Genomic DNA, 16,715 nt, shown 5'->3' with positions numbered 1-16,715 from the left:
ACAAAATTTGTTTGATGTACATTATATGAAGAATATGAAATCGCCAGTTACAATCATAGTATTTCAAAAATACTTTATTAACACACGCGTCTCATTCAGACATTCAACATGTCACACTCCTGTTTGTAAAATGTGATCACAACTTTTTTCCTCTACAGTGTTTGACGATACAGATATAGAGGCACTATCCAGGAAATAGCCCAAGCCCACAACCTTGCAATCTCTGAATGTGAAGTTACTGGTAAAATCATCACAACTGTAGCTAATGGTGTCGAGATCAATGTGTGTACTATTAAATACACACGGGTACAGTGTGTTCAGGGTTTTGTCTTGACAGGATCTGATTAACGAGTTACTTTCTTGCTACAACTTTAACACAAAAAAAAAAACAGAATTCTGTCAAAGGCCAGAATACAGAGAAGAAAATAACTGAAGTTGAAATTGTGTTTGCAGCAACTGACAAAGATGACTTGGGCTTTTCACACCAACTCTTCAAATTTGTTCAGATGTGAGAGTATACCTTTAAAATCGACAAAAATAGTTCAAGCTCTTTATCGTTTTTCCTTATCAAGCAGCCCCATTGAATGATCTACTCTTGGTTTTCCAATCTCATCTCCAAGAATGATCCTTGTAATGTCAAACCCTCTATTTAATCCCATCAAGCAAGCAAATGATCTGGTTTGCAGAAGTGAGGAGAGGGCACATTGGTAATGACTTAGGCACTGACAATCAAGTTGACAGTTTATTTAAATGTCTATAAGGAGAATGCATTTTAATCTGATTTATCAGTACTCCTGCATACAGTGTGAATCAGTTATTCTTGTAGAGTGCAGAGATACGAATCAACATTACACAATACAAACAGGAGTCTCATTTGGGGAGGGCGCTGTCTTGGCAGTGGAAAATTCTGTCTGAGCCAGTGTGAGTGTGACTGCAAATTGTGTCCTTGACAATGAACAACTGTCTTCCAGTACCAGTTTAAGCTATCGCCATGGAAAAGAGAGAAAGAGGTGAAGTCACGCAAAACAATCTGCAGCTTCAGTGGATTCATGTAGTGTGAACAAGCTCTAAATTTAGTCCCCCATACCAGAAGAGAAGTATGGGTGAAACAGCTTTGCTGACTTGGCATTTGGTGAATTCTTAAGGGTTTGAAATAAACAGTGGTGTTACAAACACACTGATCGTGACTGAATGATGCACGAAGGCCAAAGAGAAGCGGTGCACTGGCTGCTGGGAAAGCAAGAGAGTCCTGGTGCATGAGCGACAAGACCCTTCTCTGTAAACAATCTGAACACAGAGGCAGATGCATTATATATATTTGTAAAGTATAAATACAAACCTACATTCATATAGAGGAAGAGGGTGGGTCCATCAAGCAGATGGGATGAGAGGGGGAAACAAAAAAACTAACAGAAACAAAGCTGAGTGAGGAAGAAGCAGAGGGTTTTATGAAAAGGCCATTTTGAAACAGGTGTGTCAGTCTTTCATTTTCTTGTGTAGCATATCTGTGTCTGTGAATTATAGTCCACAGAAACAATTGAAGTTGTAGGTATAAAGGGGGGGGGGGTGCTGATTACAAACATCCTTTCACAGTAGGTTGCAAATGCCCTTCTTCTTGCGCTTGCGGACCTGCAGCGCTGCTCGGGTCGCCATCTCGAAAACATCCCGCACTCCATCCTTAGTTTTGGCGGAGCACTCCAGGTAGCCAAAGGCACTGATGCGATTGGCCATGTCTCTGCCCTCGTCAGGTTTGACCGGCTCCTGGTGGTGAAATGTACAGACAATATTTAACGTGACGCCTGCAGATGTATGTAGATATTAAACAGGGAGATTAAAAACTGAGATGCACCTGTTTCATCTTTGCTAGCTCCCTGCGTGTGTGTTCATCGTTTCTGAGGTCCTTCTTGTTTCCCACGAGAATGATTGGGACGTTGGGGCAAAAGTGTTTCACTTCAGGAGTCCACTTCTCTGGAATGTTCTCTAAAATATATTTTTTTAAAAAATAGGAATTAGAAAAATCAGCTGTGGCCCTAGCCACAGTAAATTCCCAACATTTCACCCTACAAGGGCCGTTGAGAGATTCCACAGTGTTTCCCTTATGAGTGGACAGAAACAAACTGACCCTGACACATAGGCGAGGCTGTGAGCCAATATCTGTGCTTTTTAGAAGGCTGTGATAAGAGTATTTATGGCACTAGTCATATCAAATCACTGGGAGAAAGCCCCAAGGCTCAAGTCAGACTAAACGAGACATTTTCTTCCTCGGTTGGATTTGGGTTTTGAGGGCTCGGAACATTCAGTCTTTATTCTAAAGTAGATCCAATGAATTCTGTTTGTGTTTCCAAGAAAAGTCATAATAATCTCGTAGCCCCATACAACAGCAGCCGCTCAATAGTCTGCATTTCGACCAATGAGAGTCTCTTAAAAGCTCCATCAAACAGTTCATATTAATTATGGAATTAGGTTTTTTCTGTACTTGAAGTGAAAACTTTCCAATGAGTTATTTGCCGCTAACTGATAATTTAATCCTATTTGTTAAATACACAAGAAGGAAATAGGGAATTCTAATTAAAATATACATTACTTGAAAGAAATAAACCATGAAGATGATCAGTTGTAAATTAACTGCAAGTCCTCTATATTTCTTTAGATTGAATCCAAATCTTGTGCGTGCGTTCGTGTGAGCTTCTTCTCATTTTAGAAACAAATTAAATTCTGTCTAAACTGAAGAACGTTTCATTGTCTCCCTGAGACACAACTACAAACAGGCCAAAAACATTGATCTTTTATTACTAATAAATATTTTGATCCGGCCTAAGCACGTCTTGTGTTGCTTAATGAATATCTGTGTTGTTAAAAAGTTTGTTTTCATTCACCGGTAAGCAGTTCATAAGCTACTTACCTAAACTGTCGGGGCTATCGATGGAGAAACACATGAGGATAACGTCTGTGTCGGGGTAGGAGAGAGGCCTCAATCTGTCGTAGTCCTCCTGACCTGCTGTGTCCCACAATGCTAACTCCACCTGAGACAAAGAAGAACAAAACCAAATACAATTACAATCAATTAATAACAAAAATAGCTGCAGGAAGACAAATAAAACTGACTGATACCAGACCTAAAAACCCTTCAATTGCTGATATGACCGCTGTAGTCTCCCCTCAGGTTGTTAGACTTTGCAATAAACCAAATCAAAGTAAAACAAATACTCAGCAAATCCCAGTAAGATATGAGGAATTAAAAGCAAAAATGATCTGTTTGATGTAAACTTAAGCATTAACAGAAGAACTTTTATATCCACAGTAGTCCAACAGCTTTATTTGACATAAAACATGCTGTTGTCAATATCAAGTATCTGTACTCTCTGCCTGTAGATTTTACTGACCATATCCAAGACCCCACTGATTTAGTGTTAGAATAACTGCAGCTTCACAGCTGGGGGTCTGAGCTTTGTGCAGCTGAGAAGTGTGTAAAAGCCTTTGCAGTTTTACTCCGAGGAACTACACAGTGTTCACTTTTTCTGACATCTCTCTAAAGTAAGCAGGTCTTGCTGAGTCTTACTTGTTGGCTGAATATTTTTATGGCAGACCAGGGCTGGCCACATTGTCTTCTGAATTACAGTTCAGCACAACATGCGATGGTGAGTTGAGAGGCACATGGAAAAACCCTGCCCTATCTGCTGCTTTTGAATTCTTCCACCACTAGGAGTCTCCCAGGACCCTCTTCTTTCCTTTATTCAACCATTACCTTCCCCTCTGAAGCTTTCTTTCCATTATTGTTGTCACTACCAGATCTGTGCATGTACAGTCAGCACTGTTCTGCACATCATACCAAAATAGAAAGCTGGCTAACCGGAGTCCTCCATAATCAGCTCACAAAACAAATGATGGGTTTAATGTCTTCAAGGTACAACCTGACAAGGCTTAAATTATGAGTACATACAGTGACTTACAAGGTCATGACGTCCTTTAAATGAATATAGGTCATATGATGTATTTGTACCTTTTATGTCACACAAATTGGAGTTTGATGTGCAGATTAGGCAGTGGTACACATTCAATGAAAAAAGAAAAAGGACCCTCTGCCACAAGTGCATTTCAGCGGAAAAAGACAGAAGGAAGATATTTGAAGCTGTTGGATTGTAATCATCAATTACACATCTGAAACAAAAATTTAATGTAGGAGACTGGGACAAGGTTTTATTTCATTTTTAACATTATTTTTTAAATGAAACAATTTTTGAAAACCCTTTCTCTCTTACCAACAAGCTTAAAATCTTACTCTGACCACATAAATAAAAAGGACAAAAGAAAAAAATTAATAAGTAAAATTTACCACATCAATGTGTGACTGTTGTGATCAGAAATATTAAACAGTTTCATGCTCCCAAATGGAAACACGGCAGCTGGAGCCCATCCCCATGTCCCCCTCCACTCTTCTTTTGTGGTGGGGGATAATAACAGGTTAGGTCTGCTTCAAGTTCAACAGTGACACTCAGAGTATGTGCCTATTTTTGAAACCACATTTAATTTGTCTGGCTAAAATAGTTCAAAGGCTTGGACTACAGCCAATTTGTTTTATGCATTACAGGAAATGGGGCATTAGTCATTATGTATGAGTGATGATGGGGTTCCACCGAGCAGGAATGCTGCATGTGTTATTTCCTGTTACAAGTAAAAGGGAAGACAATAAGTTATTTACCCCTTGATGCTCTTACTAACATGTACCTAAAACTTCTGGGCCAATGGGGTTGATTTTTAATGATACAGCAGCTTCCCTGGACATGAATCTGCCCCGGTCTGAGGTCTGTTTCTCATGACGGTCATAAGATTGGATCCTGTATTTGAATCCTACCAAAGTAGAACAGTTAAGTACGAGAACAAAAACATTTCTAAAGATGATTAGTGAAATGTTCCCCTATTCTGTTGAAAAGATTTTACTAGTACAGTGCACCCTCGTTACTCGCGTTTAATGCGTTCCAGGAACCACATGCGAATAACTAATTCCGCGATATGGCGACAATTTATCTTATTATTTACGGTAATTTAAACGTTTATGACCCTCCCCATACTGATATTAAACCACCTTCTATCTGTGTTACCTTTTCTCACACTCTTATTGACTACTAAAAGCACTTTTCTGTCTCACGCAAGTCCGAGACTCAGGGAACGTTGCGCACTTCCGGATTCCGTCAGCCAATAGAATGCGCATACGGTATCACATGACTGCCTACCAAAAATCCGCGATAAGGTGGAGTCACAAGTGTTCATGCGCGAATGCATGAGGGTGCACTGTATTACATCTCCATCTTTCGACTCTTTCTAGTGGTTGGTTTAGATCTAATTGGTTGGTTTAGATCTAATTCACACACAACTACCAAGGACTGGAAATGCCTTTTGCCGTGGTTTATAATTTTTCCATTTCCATGGTTGCAGGTTGGACTTAGGATCTCTCAGATAGCGGCTTACAGGATGTAACTCACAAACTTAAAAAATAAATAAATCATGAAACTTTGTGTACACACCTCTAATGTACTGAAGAGGATATTTTGGGAATTGAAGCATTTGCTATGTTTTCTTCTTGCATGTGAATGATATAATGTGTCAATGTAACTGGTCAATATACTCAATTTGTAAAACTAGGTAGCCACATTTTGTTATGTCATTGCTTCAAAATATACTTACTTACAACTCATCACCGACATTAATCAATGTCATTAATCAATATGTCAGCAAAACAAATGGATTTACATTTGTATTATTTAGTAGGTCTACCTGTTTACAATCCACTTCAATGTCAGCGATGTAGTTCTCAAACACAGTGGGGACGTAGACCTCTGGGAACTGGTCCTTACTGAAGACGATCAGCAGACAGGTTTTTCCACAAGCACCATCTCCAACTATCACCAACTTCTTCCTGATTGCAGCCATCTACAAACAGAGTACACAGTAGTCATCCATACATGAAGAATGGAGATGCACAAGTAAACTGGTGAGAGGTAAGTCCCTTTAGACGAAGAAGGGAGGTGAAACAATAAAGCTGAAGTCAGTAAGAGTAAGAATAAGTGGAGAAAAGAAGAGAAGACCAAATTTGTTTGAGAGCCGCACCCACTTCCCTTTCCTGTGTGAAGTGGAAAACAGGGTCAGGCTGAGGCTTTAGCAGTCCTCTGGAAACACGCTGGGAGAGACGGGAGCAGGAGGAGAGCCAGTGTTTGGAGTACTGCCGTCTCAGAGTTACACACTGCAGCCGTAAATGTTCTGCTATGTCTCTGCAGCTATGTGATCTGAACTTTTTAGTTTTTGTCAACACCTGTACAAAGTCTCTTAGTATGCACTGCTGGAAGGCATGTGTATAAAACGGTACACAACATTTGAATCACAGCCATCTCTGACGATCTGACATTAATGGGGAAAAGGAGCAGGTGAGACAATGTACTACACCCTGCCCACAACAATTAAAAATAAAAATAAAAACACAAAAAATAACTAATACATTACTTATCACAATGAACTCACAAAAATCTATAATCCAACTTAGTATTTAATATCTATTTCAGCCACTCAGAACAATCTGTTAACCAGAACTTTGTGCTTTATAGAACATCATGGACTTTTTCTTCTAGGACTTATTGCTCTGACAGATTAGAATCCTCTGAATCAAGGAAAAGTTGCTGGAGGGAGGATTTTTGAGCAGAAATTACCTCTGAACAGCTAGTAAGCCAATATTCCTTCTTTAGTGAGAACATAAAAAAACAAATGTTTCCACCCTTGTAGCATTTTTTGTTCCATTTCATTCTCAGTGCACAAATAACATATTCTTATCTTATCTCTTATTATCCTATCTTTTCTTATAAATGAAGAGATCATGCAACCGTCTACATCACCTGCTCTCCTAAACAGCAGACAATTATCTGATAAATATAGTAGAGCATTTAATCGCTAAAGAGCCAGGTAGTTTTCTCTGGAGTTGAGAGCCAATATAAGAGCTAACACTAGCATTAAACATAGCAGTTTGTAATAAATCTGATTAAAACAAAAGATGGATGTTGCTCTGAATCAACTGGTTAAGTTAAAAAACAAACAACTGCCATGCCAATCTGGTGATGCTGTGTGAGAGCACACACAGAGAAGGTCAACAAGTAACCAAGAAGACGCAAGACTTTCGAAATAAACAAGTATTCCGCTTGCTTTACTCTCTCATGAATTCAATCGCAGTGCACTGGCGTCACGCTTGGAGTGTCCCCTGTGTTTTGCCCATGCGTCAGCTGGGATAAGCTCCATCAACTCCCGTGACCCACAAAAGTGCATATAAGATGAATGAATGACTTCAATCAGGCCAGTGTTTCATCTTTGGAGAATGCCACCTGGCTGCTACTCTTCTATATGTCATACTGTCACTGCCAGAGGGAAGACACACAAAAGCACGCGATTGTACCTGCTGCACACCACCAGAAAGCAGAAACATGCCTAATTCTGCAAATCGTGTTGTGACATGATAATGCAATTTATTGACAAGTCCTCTCACAGCACGCTGCGTACTGCAACACCACCAACATGACACTTAAGACTCATTTAAGCTCCATCTGTCAAAATAAGTAGATATCACCATTTTAAATTCTGTTTCAAATAACACCCACGTACCTTGGTGTGAAAAAATGTTGGACCCCCTCCTTGTTTCTTTGATGTTACTCAATGTAAACTGTGTTGGAACTTCAAACAGTATTTAAACGCAACTTGGATAGACACTAAATGTTACGTGCCAATTATATTTCATACAGTCAAAACATTATCCAACACTTAACTCACCTGTGTCATTTACAGTACATTCACCCCCCAGAGCCTAACAGCCAGCTGTGCCTTCAGCAGTAATAACAGCAACGGCAGGATTCCAATAACTGGAGATCAGTCTGACAGTACTGTGCTTCTAGGTAAGACTGCTGAAGAGCAACAACACTGGAGGGTCTGTCAGCAAATACTGTTATTTTCAAATAAAACTCATTTGAGAACCTTCTAAGATGCTTCCTCTAAAATTGGGATGTGAAATAACTTAAAAACTGACAGAAATACAGTATATGGATATACTTTCAGATACAAAAACAAAAAAACAAAAATCATCTTATTCTACTGATAAAACAAGAGATCTGATAGGTTGGTCAGTGGTAAAGTGGGAATGGACTGCGTCGAGGCAACGCCAAAGGAAAAAACTACTGTTTTTGACCCAGCTGTAAGGTTCACACTGGCTTTACATCAGAACAACTTTGTATAAGAATTAGCTTGTTCAAGGCTCAGTATATCAAATAGATCTGCCCCACTGCAAGCTAGCATTAGCTAACTAATAATAGATGCTAAAAATATTTGCAAGTACAATGCAAGAGAATTAATCACCATTTAATATTTTAATAAAAAAGGGCTGAATAAAAGCAAACCACAGACAGTTCTGCTACAGAACGTGTGCTACAATCTGAGATTACATACTTGCATCTACAACATTAATTTGTTAGCTCCAGTCTGGAGATTATTTAATTGAAATATTCTGTGCCTTGAAGCACTTTTTAGGAATTACTAGGCACAAATAGATTACTAGATTATATCAAATAAAACTACATTTATATATTCTTGGTACAGGTATCATTCAAGGGAACAAGAGACACTTTAGACTGTTATGCTTTAGTATTTGTTTGATCAAGTCTGAAAAAAAAAATCAATAACAAGAAATTAGCAAATTGACATGTACACAAAGGTTTGGTTGTTGAAATTAGAAAGGCAACCTAACCAAAAAATAGACTGAAACTGAGCAAAAATATAAAAATCAAACCAAAATGCAGAATGAAGACGGTAACGTCGAGGTCTCATCATGGACATGTAATTACAAATTCATCTGTAGTGGATCAAACTAAAAAAAATATTCATTACACCTAATAATCCACAGCCTTTTCATGCTCTTTGGTGTGATTAATCATGGATCTCAAAAAGTTTAAAAAAAAAAAAAAAGGCCAGATGTAATGAATTTATTACTTCTATCTATGGGCGTACTTCTGTCCTTCTTAACTCAATTTCTTTGGCGACTTTCTTGTTAGACAAACAGGTGACAGAGTAAAGAAAATGAGCTACAAGAAAAGATCCCATTGACAAGTTCTGTCATTCTATCTCCCTTGAGTTTCACCCCCTCAGGTCACTTCAACTAAGCTTTATTAGCAGAAGGAGGAGTACGACCAAACATCATTTCCTGTTCTCCATTTAAGTCTCACAGCAGAAATAAAGAATATTAAAAAGAAAATTAAATGCATCCATGATTGACTGACTTTCATATCGTTTATTATGTATTATGACACTTTAATTTGTTATGTTCAAAAACTGGTAAGTAAATGTTGACAAGATTTTGTGCAGTGGTAAGGCCCATGTTAGTGTCAGGTGGGAATTTATTTAAATACTTAATATTTTAAATAAAGTTGCAGGTGCGTGGTCTAGTTATAGCAGCTCAAGCTCAATAGATGAGAATAGAGTGAACAGTCAGTCACATGATTGTTATACAGATGTGTAAAGTTAAGGGTGAAAAATAGGAACTTAAAACTTCACAGTCAGAATGTGAAGTGTGTGCAAAGCCGAATGGTAAAGCATAGCATAAATGCAAAGACATACCGTACTCTGGAATGGACGTGCGCGCGCACACACACACACACACACGCGCGCGCGCGTATGAAGCTGCGTGTTCACATGTGCCTAAGGATAAATGATCCTGTCTTGCATAATGTTTGTCCCTGTGGGGTAGCAAAGGACAAAGTTCTCATTTCTAGCACATGTAGCACAGATGCTTTTTTTCTCCCCCATTTCTCCTTGGCAGGTTTTTGACTCAGCCCACAGTAGTAACACATTAGCCAAGCCTGTTCGTTAAAAGCGGTAAGGGAAGTAAAATGTCTGGAGTTATAGTAATTAGGGCTGCATGATTCTGTTAAAAAAAAAGAAAAAGAAAAAAGGGAATCACAATTTTTTTTAATTTGCTTACAATCGTGATTATGATTCTATGGCACAGTCATCTCAACAAATTTAAATATTAAAATGCAGTTTCAATGAAACTATCCCTCAATCTCTATTGCTGGTTAATTTGAAACATGCCACCGCCTGGGGCTTTCCACCTCATCGAATCAGGTGGTGAAAACCCACTACTGTCATGGGTTGAGGTAGAAAGCAACGCACTGAGTCATTATGTTTTCACCTCAGTGACAACACAATTTTCCTCAGACGAAACACAAGATCCAAAGGGACAACAGGACCTTAAAGAGAAGAGCTGTGACAGACTTTCCTCAACGTGTATACCAACAAAGTAACCTGCAATTTCACATTTTTTGCATTACAAAATTACTTATTTTTTAAAAATAAGCTGTTATTATATTCAGATAAGGGTTAAGATGGATGAGTTAATATCCAACGGCTCTAATAAAATGTTTTAAGTTAGTTCTCACAGTTTGCATGTTGTTGTCCTCTGAAAATTTTAATAGCATTATGTTTGGCACTCATCTCCACGGTGCAGCTCTACCCAGATGCAACAGTTTGATGCCAAAAGCATGACACAGTGCTTGTGTTTGTTCTTCTTCTCTTCTCTGCTGGTATCTCTTTATAAGCAGATTGTTCACTGGATCAAGAAATGTGGAAATTATACTTGTTAAGACAGAAATAATTTTGGTTTTTCCTATTTATCACTTATCAGCTGCTGACTTCTAGATGTCCCATTTTTGTGGTGATAATTTTAGTTTCTCTTTTAATGATATCAATTTTATTTCTTTGAAACAGAGCACATTGGAATTAAGTTAGAAATGAAGAATGTGGATCTGCTTTCCAACTCCTTACAGCAGGCTCCTGTGAATTTACAGTGTTTTGAAGTCAGACCATCTTTCATTAGCTCCCTCTGTTTCATTCTGGCTCCTTGTCTGACTTTGTCCTCATACCTTCACTCTCTCTCTCTGCACTGTTGAGTGATGTCACCATCAGGGAGCTAACACTCTTCATCATCAGGGTGCTGTGTTCCTCTTTTCTGACTTGCATAGATGAAAACCAAAGCAGCAGCCTGGATGAAATCGCCACCTCCCATCACCACAAAAGTTTCTTTCATCAATGCGTTACATCTACATGGTGTCAAGTGGGGCTTAGGAATGGTGTTCAACTGAGTTTTTATCTAATCTTTTCAGCTGTACTTTTCTTCACTTGAGTGTTTAAGCCAAAAATAACTGCAAAGAAACAATTTTCAGTGGTAGCCATGTAAATGTTCCTCATTTGTACCTCCAAATTGGGAAACATGATCATCACAACAGATATTTTCCATGACATGTTTATTAGTCACTACCTGATGACTTTGATAAGAGCTTTGTTAATAGCTGCTTTGGATGTCTGACCTATTCTTTGTTTGTTAGTAAGCCAGGAACAAAATGAGAAGTATCAATGGTGAGTAATGGCCTCTGGAGGTCCATAATCCCTGATATTTTAATAAAGTTTTAATAATTCATTTCATTCAGACTAAGTTGTACAGGTGTCTAGTAAGATGAATATGAAGCATAGAAAAAGAGCAGACATATTACAAATGGAGGATGTATTATCACACTGCCAATTCTGTCAAGAAGAAGCTCCATGTCTTGATATTTCATTTTGAATCTTAACATGTAGGTTACTTTGAGATACATGAGTCAAGCTCAAAGTTCAATCCCAAATGTATTTGCTGATTAAACATTTTACACGACATACCTGAAAAACAGCTGGAACTATCAAAACATTGAGCACCTTATTTTAAATGAGCTAATTTGTTCAAATCATGAAGGTCATGATTACAAAATATCGCTGTTAAGCTTAAAGTATTAATATGATATCAACTGCTCTTTTATGTACTCATCTGACAGCCGGCACCGGTAAAAACACTGCAGAAGAAATAATTTCATGAAAGGAGTTTAATGACCTCTGGCTCACAGCGGAAATGAGGTGTTGATTAGCTGAATCAATTGATAGAAGTAAAACGTAATTTGTCAACACATAATTTGCTCATTTAATTTTTCACAGATCTGTCGCTGATTTCTGCTCCGATAGAGTGGGATTTTTTTTCTTTACAATTTCCTGGTATTCACTTTTTTAGAACTTTGTGAAGAGAATAAACCTGTTGGTCTAAGAAGAGAAGATATATGAAACGGTTGCGTCACACTCAGTTGACCACTCATCAAAGGCCCCTCTATGCAGTCATAAATCAATATACGTACATCACTTATATTTTCCTTCATTTTATTTTCAAAATTTTTTAGAATTTTGTCACGGTTTTTTTTCGAGGAGAAAATAATTACTGTGGGATTTCTTGCTTAAGCACCACATTCTTGGAAAACACAACAGAGCAACATTATTGACCAGTGAAATTGATTCTCATTGCTTCTCTAATTACATTTTTGAAGGAATTCTTGGCCATTTTTAAGGATCTGCAGCATTTGTATGTTCAAATCACACCACCACTACATACCTGATCCGCAAGAATAACAACATCAGACACAAGTAGGAATCACTTCACTTCACTGACACCATTGTCATAAAACATGAACAACAGGAATGCAGTTTCCATTCAAGGCCACGCAAAAACAAAATACTGTCACAGCCTTCATCAATTGTTGTGCACCAAGGGTATGGCGCACGCTATTGTGATATCACCATGATGACATCCCATTACTCACAACTGCATTGTGCCCAAGAAAGGAGAACCTCAATCCCCAGAAACCTCCTAACATTATGTTCCAGATCTGTAACTACTATGTGAAACATCAGTGGTTGATGTTCAGGAATGTTCATATTGACTGCCCTATTATTTTATTTTTCTTTGTAATGTTGAAGAAAGCAACAAAATGAAGGTAAAACAAATCCCAGATCAGCCTCAAATCTTTCGATATTAAAAAGCAAAAATGGATAATCACATCATAAATGAATGATTGTTTCACAGTAATGCAGTCTACGTAGATGGGGATTTCCACACTTCCTTCTTTTGTTTTGAAATGGAATTGTGTGTGATTTTCATTCCTGGACTGTACCTACAAACAGCTTTGAGAGGATTCAGCTGCTCACCAACAATGACATCATACTTTCTTTTCCCAACAGCCACACAAACACATGACAAACAAGAAAAGGCTTGGGAAGAAAGAGGGAAACGTTTCAAAAGGATCCCCGTCGCTTTTTGTGTAGAAACAGGCGACATTAGTCCTGATTGTGCGTTAAATAATTTTGCACGGATCGTTGTAGTTCACGCTTAACACCGGTAGTTTTCAGTGAGGAACTAGATGAGGTTCTGCATTACAGCAGCCAACCAGTACAAGGGTGTGGTGACGCGGAGGGACATTTCCCCGGAATAGGTTTTCAACATTTACTCAGTGCAGACAACACAATTTTGTACCGTAAAAAAAAAAAAAAAAAAAAACAGGCGTCAAAGTTTTAACATCGAATGACGTTATAAATTCATAACGACTCCTTGTCAGTAAATAACGTCATAAAGTAGGTTAATGGGGAGAGACTGGGCTGGAATGTCTGCCAGGAATGCTGATACTATCAACAACTACGACACAATTTGGCGACAGGGATCCAACTTAGGTTGTCCGTGGTTTTAATTTGTGTCGTTCCTGTCAGTCAAACGCAGAGACAGCTAACCCATTCCACGAGAAAACTTCGACACAAGTAACAGGTTTCAACTCGCCGAGCTGCTGCTGGTATCTGGGTTCATGAACGTGTCTTCAGCGAGCGATGTCCGTTTCGATTACTTCAAACTCGGCTTCATTTCTCGGAGCTATGACGCTCTTAAATGAATATAAAGTAAGGGAAAATGAAATTCCTTTCCTTACCTTGCCCACAATGTGCTTTCAAGTGCCAAACACCTCCGTGTTTCTACGCCGCGGCAGGCAATTCGTTGAAGCAGCTGTAATCAGGGAGAAAGCTAAGGAAGCGGCCAAAGTGATACTCTCAAGACCCGCCCATGAGGATACTTCCATGTCCCTCGGAAATATTAAGTCCGTGGGATCGAGAATTATTTATTGAACAATTACCAAATGTGTCAATAAAAATGTTTTTTTCTTGATTAATCTTTAATTGAAAGCTTACCCTTGTATGTGTTGTGCCAATTACCTCCGAAACTCATAATATTGAATTTCATATTATTTCATTTCCAAACTCTAGCTGCTCACTTAATGTATAAATTTACTCCATATTCCAAAACTGTTCGAGGTAAGTCATTCAATAAAACACCAATGTTTTGTATCCCAGCGATACAGTGAATATCTCTTTTTTAAATGTCATTACATGCTCATCGTGTAATGACGTACTACGTTGGAAGTTGTGTCTGATACACAGTTGCACCTGTATTTGCACTTGGGTACAAAAATAATCCACATACACTTTAAAACGTACAACCAGAGTACAGATTATTGCCGAACACTGCATTTGAAACGAAAGGACCCGCACGTTGTCAAGGGCACTTTGTGATTAAATAATCCCTGACTGCACTTAAAGGCAACAGAGTGTTTAAGATTCCAACGCCTGCACGCTATTGGCCGAGAGGATCTAACCGTTGAACGGTCCCCTCCCCTTTACGGTTAGAGAATAATGACATCATTCACTTCCCCTGGTGGTCTGTCCCTTTTATTATAAACAGAAGTTGAGATTTTTGTCGTCTCAGAAGGGATGTGTCATTTGTTTTTAAGGTTAATAATTGGTTAGAGTAAAATCTGAGATGAGAAACAATTAAAACAAAAATGGTGATAATTCAGATAATGTTATCTTTATTAGTTTTATTCTTATTATCATCACTTTAATAAGGAAATTATCTTTCCCCGAAACAACTTTTCTCCATGCTTGCAACAGGAAGTCACACCACAGGGATTTGAGTTCTAACATACCATTCTCTCACCGAGGTCACAAGTTCGCCAGCTCTTTAGTGCGTTGCACTATAACACAGCTGCTCCTCAGGAAAAAGAACATTGAATGACCATGACCTGATAATAAACATATTATCAAAACCACAGTACGCTATTTAAGTACTCATGTTTGGTATGATGTTTAGTAAATCATGGATCCTTAAAAGTCTAATCTCGCAGTAAGCAAACGTCCTTATCAAAGTGAATAAAGTTGGTGCTTTCATGTCAAAGTTATCAGTTGTGAATTCACACGTTTGAATAAATCTTGATAACACTGACAGTGGGATATTCAAATTGTTTTTTTGCCACACAATAAAAAAAAAAAAATCCCTTTTCTGTCAGAGTAAAACTTGTTACGGTTTTCTGTCAATATTAAGAAAATTGATTTTTAATTTTTAAAATTTCATACACTGTTATAATCCCCAAAGGGAAATTAAGAACACACACTAGTTTTTTTTTTTTTGTGTGTGTTAGTAAATCACACGCATGCATATTAGTGTGTACAGGCCCCTGTAATACACACAACCACACACAGGGGGGGCCCGTAGGCATGCAATGGGAATCGAACCGTAGCTCTCAGAACATTGGACGACCCTCTCTACCACTGCCGCTCCATCTGCATAACTTAATTCTCTTGAATTTCAGTAGTCATTAACCCACTAGAGGTGTCGGTACATCTACTTCCCTGCATGCCAATAGGCCCCTTGAATGTGTGTGTGTTTCAGGCCTGTATTATTATTATTTTGTTTTTTCTGGCTCCATTTCATAAGAAGACATATTTTGATGGCTATTTTCCATCTAAAAAGATGATTTTTTTTTTTGGGTTTTATCATGACAGAAAACAGAAATTAAAACATTAACTGGTAATGTTTACTTACTGCAATAGCATATGTTAATTTTAAAGAAATAAACTTAACCCTTACCCTAACCAAACTTGCTCTAGCACACAAAGTGTGATTTGCAGTGGATGCACTAATTGAATATTCAAGTAAAGATGAAGATCATTGGATTTTTAACATTTAACCTCACTGCAGCCTGAAGCTCAGTCCACAAGTGGCTTCACCATACAGGCTCTGGAAGGAAGGCGAATCTAAATATTTATGGTTATACTTCTAAATATGTCAGAAAGAAATTGAGCTGTTATTTAAAACTTTATTTTATAATTGTTTATTACTGAGATATTGGAGATACCATTCATTCATATCTCAAGATGGTGATTCATATGCTTCAGATCCAACTTTTAAGGATTACACACAGCAAGTACATAAGCCCTGGGCCTGGGGCGATGTAACACACACTTCTGTTCCTTTGGATAACTCAAAAGAAACATAGCTGCAAAATAGAATCTATAATAAACACATCACCAGTCCAACAGGATTTCAAAAATGTCTTTTCATCAGTTTTCTAGAGAGGCCTATTACACTATAGAACAGACAACTGGTGGATCAACAAAGGTGCAGAAGCACACTGAAAAACAGCACATTGCACCTGTTTCTCTAATCCAGTTTTTCATTAAACATTGGGCACAACATCTGATATCTATCCTCGATTTATATATTTGTGTTGTCTGCATCTACAAATCTTGTCTTATCCGTATTCTGGATAGTATCTGCAGTTTCTTTGCCCTAAGGAAACGTATTTAAAATATAAACAATATATGTGTAATATCTGCACATATATCTGTTAATTTTTTTCACACTGGTCATTGTAAATCACTGAACATTGAAAACAAGTTAAGCTCCAGGCTTTGAAAAACTGCAGTGACCTAACATGTCTCTAAGGAAGTTTACTCCTGAGATTGGT

General features: G+C 38.1%; 1 protein-coding gene across 1 annotated transcript; it reads right to left on the bottom strand.

The window, feature by feature from the left end:
- Positions 1–58: 58 nt before the first annotated feature.
- On the bottom strand, positions 59–13,973 carry LOC137610144 (rho-related GTP-binding protein RhoA-D). The gene is made up of 5 exons (XM_068337619.1): positions 13,845–13,973; positions 5,773–5,928; positions 2,903–3,023; positions 1,850–1,980; positions 59–1,761 (listed from the first exon to the last, which is right to left on the bottom strand). Exons 2-5 carry the CDS (start codon positions 5,926–5,928, stop codon positions 1,588–1,590), a joined length of 582 nt encoding a protein of 193 aa, XP_068193720.1. The 5' UTR covers positions 13,845–13,973; the 3' UTR covers positions 59–1,587.
- Between the last annotated feature and the right edge of the window lie 2,742 nt (positions 13,974–16,715).

Source organism: Antennarius striatus, chromosome 2, assembly GCF_040054535.1.
Source record: "Antennarius striatus isolate MH-2024 chromosome 2, ASM4005453v1, whole genome shotgun sequence".
NCBI classification, from domain to species: Eukaryota; Metazoa; Chordata; class Actinopteri; order Lophiiformes; family Antennariidae; genus Antennarius; species Antennarius striatus.
Note: the sequence above shows the minus strand (reverse complement) of the source record. Positions and strands in the feature narration are given on the sequence as shown.

What these genes read in the sequence shown, in the direction of transcription:
- LOC137610144 (XM_068337619.1), bottom strand. Translation starts at nt 5,928, where the DNA reads ATGGCTGCAATCAGGAAGAAGTTGGTGATAGTTGGAGATGGTGCTTGT. An exon ending in CGATAGCCCCGACAGTTTAG is followed by an intron (nt 1,981 to 2,902) that starts GTAAGTAGCTTA and finishes AATATATTTTAG; the next exon opens with AGAACATTCCAGAGAAGTGG. An exon ending in AGCTAGCAAAGATGAAACAG is followed by an intron (nt 1,762 to 1,849) that starts GTGCATCTCAGT and finishes TTTCACCACCAG; the next exon opens with GAGCCGGTCAAACCTGACGA.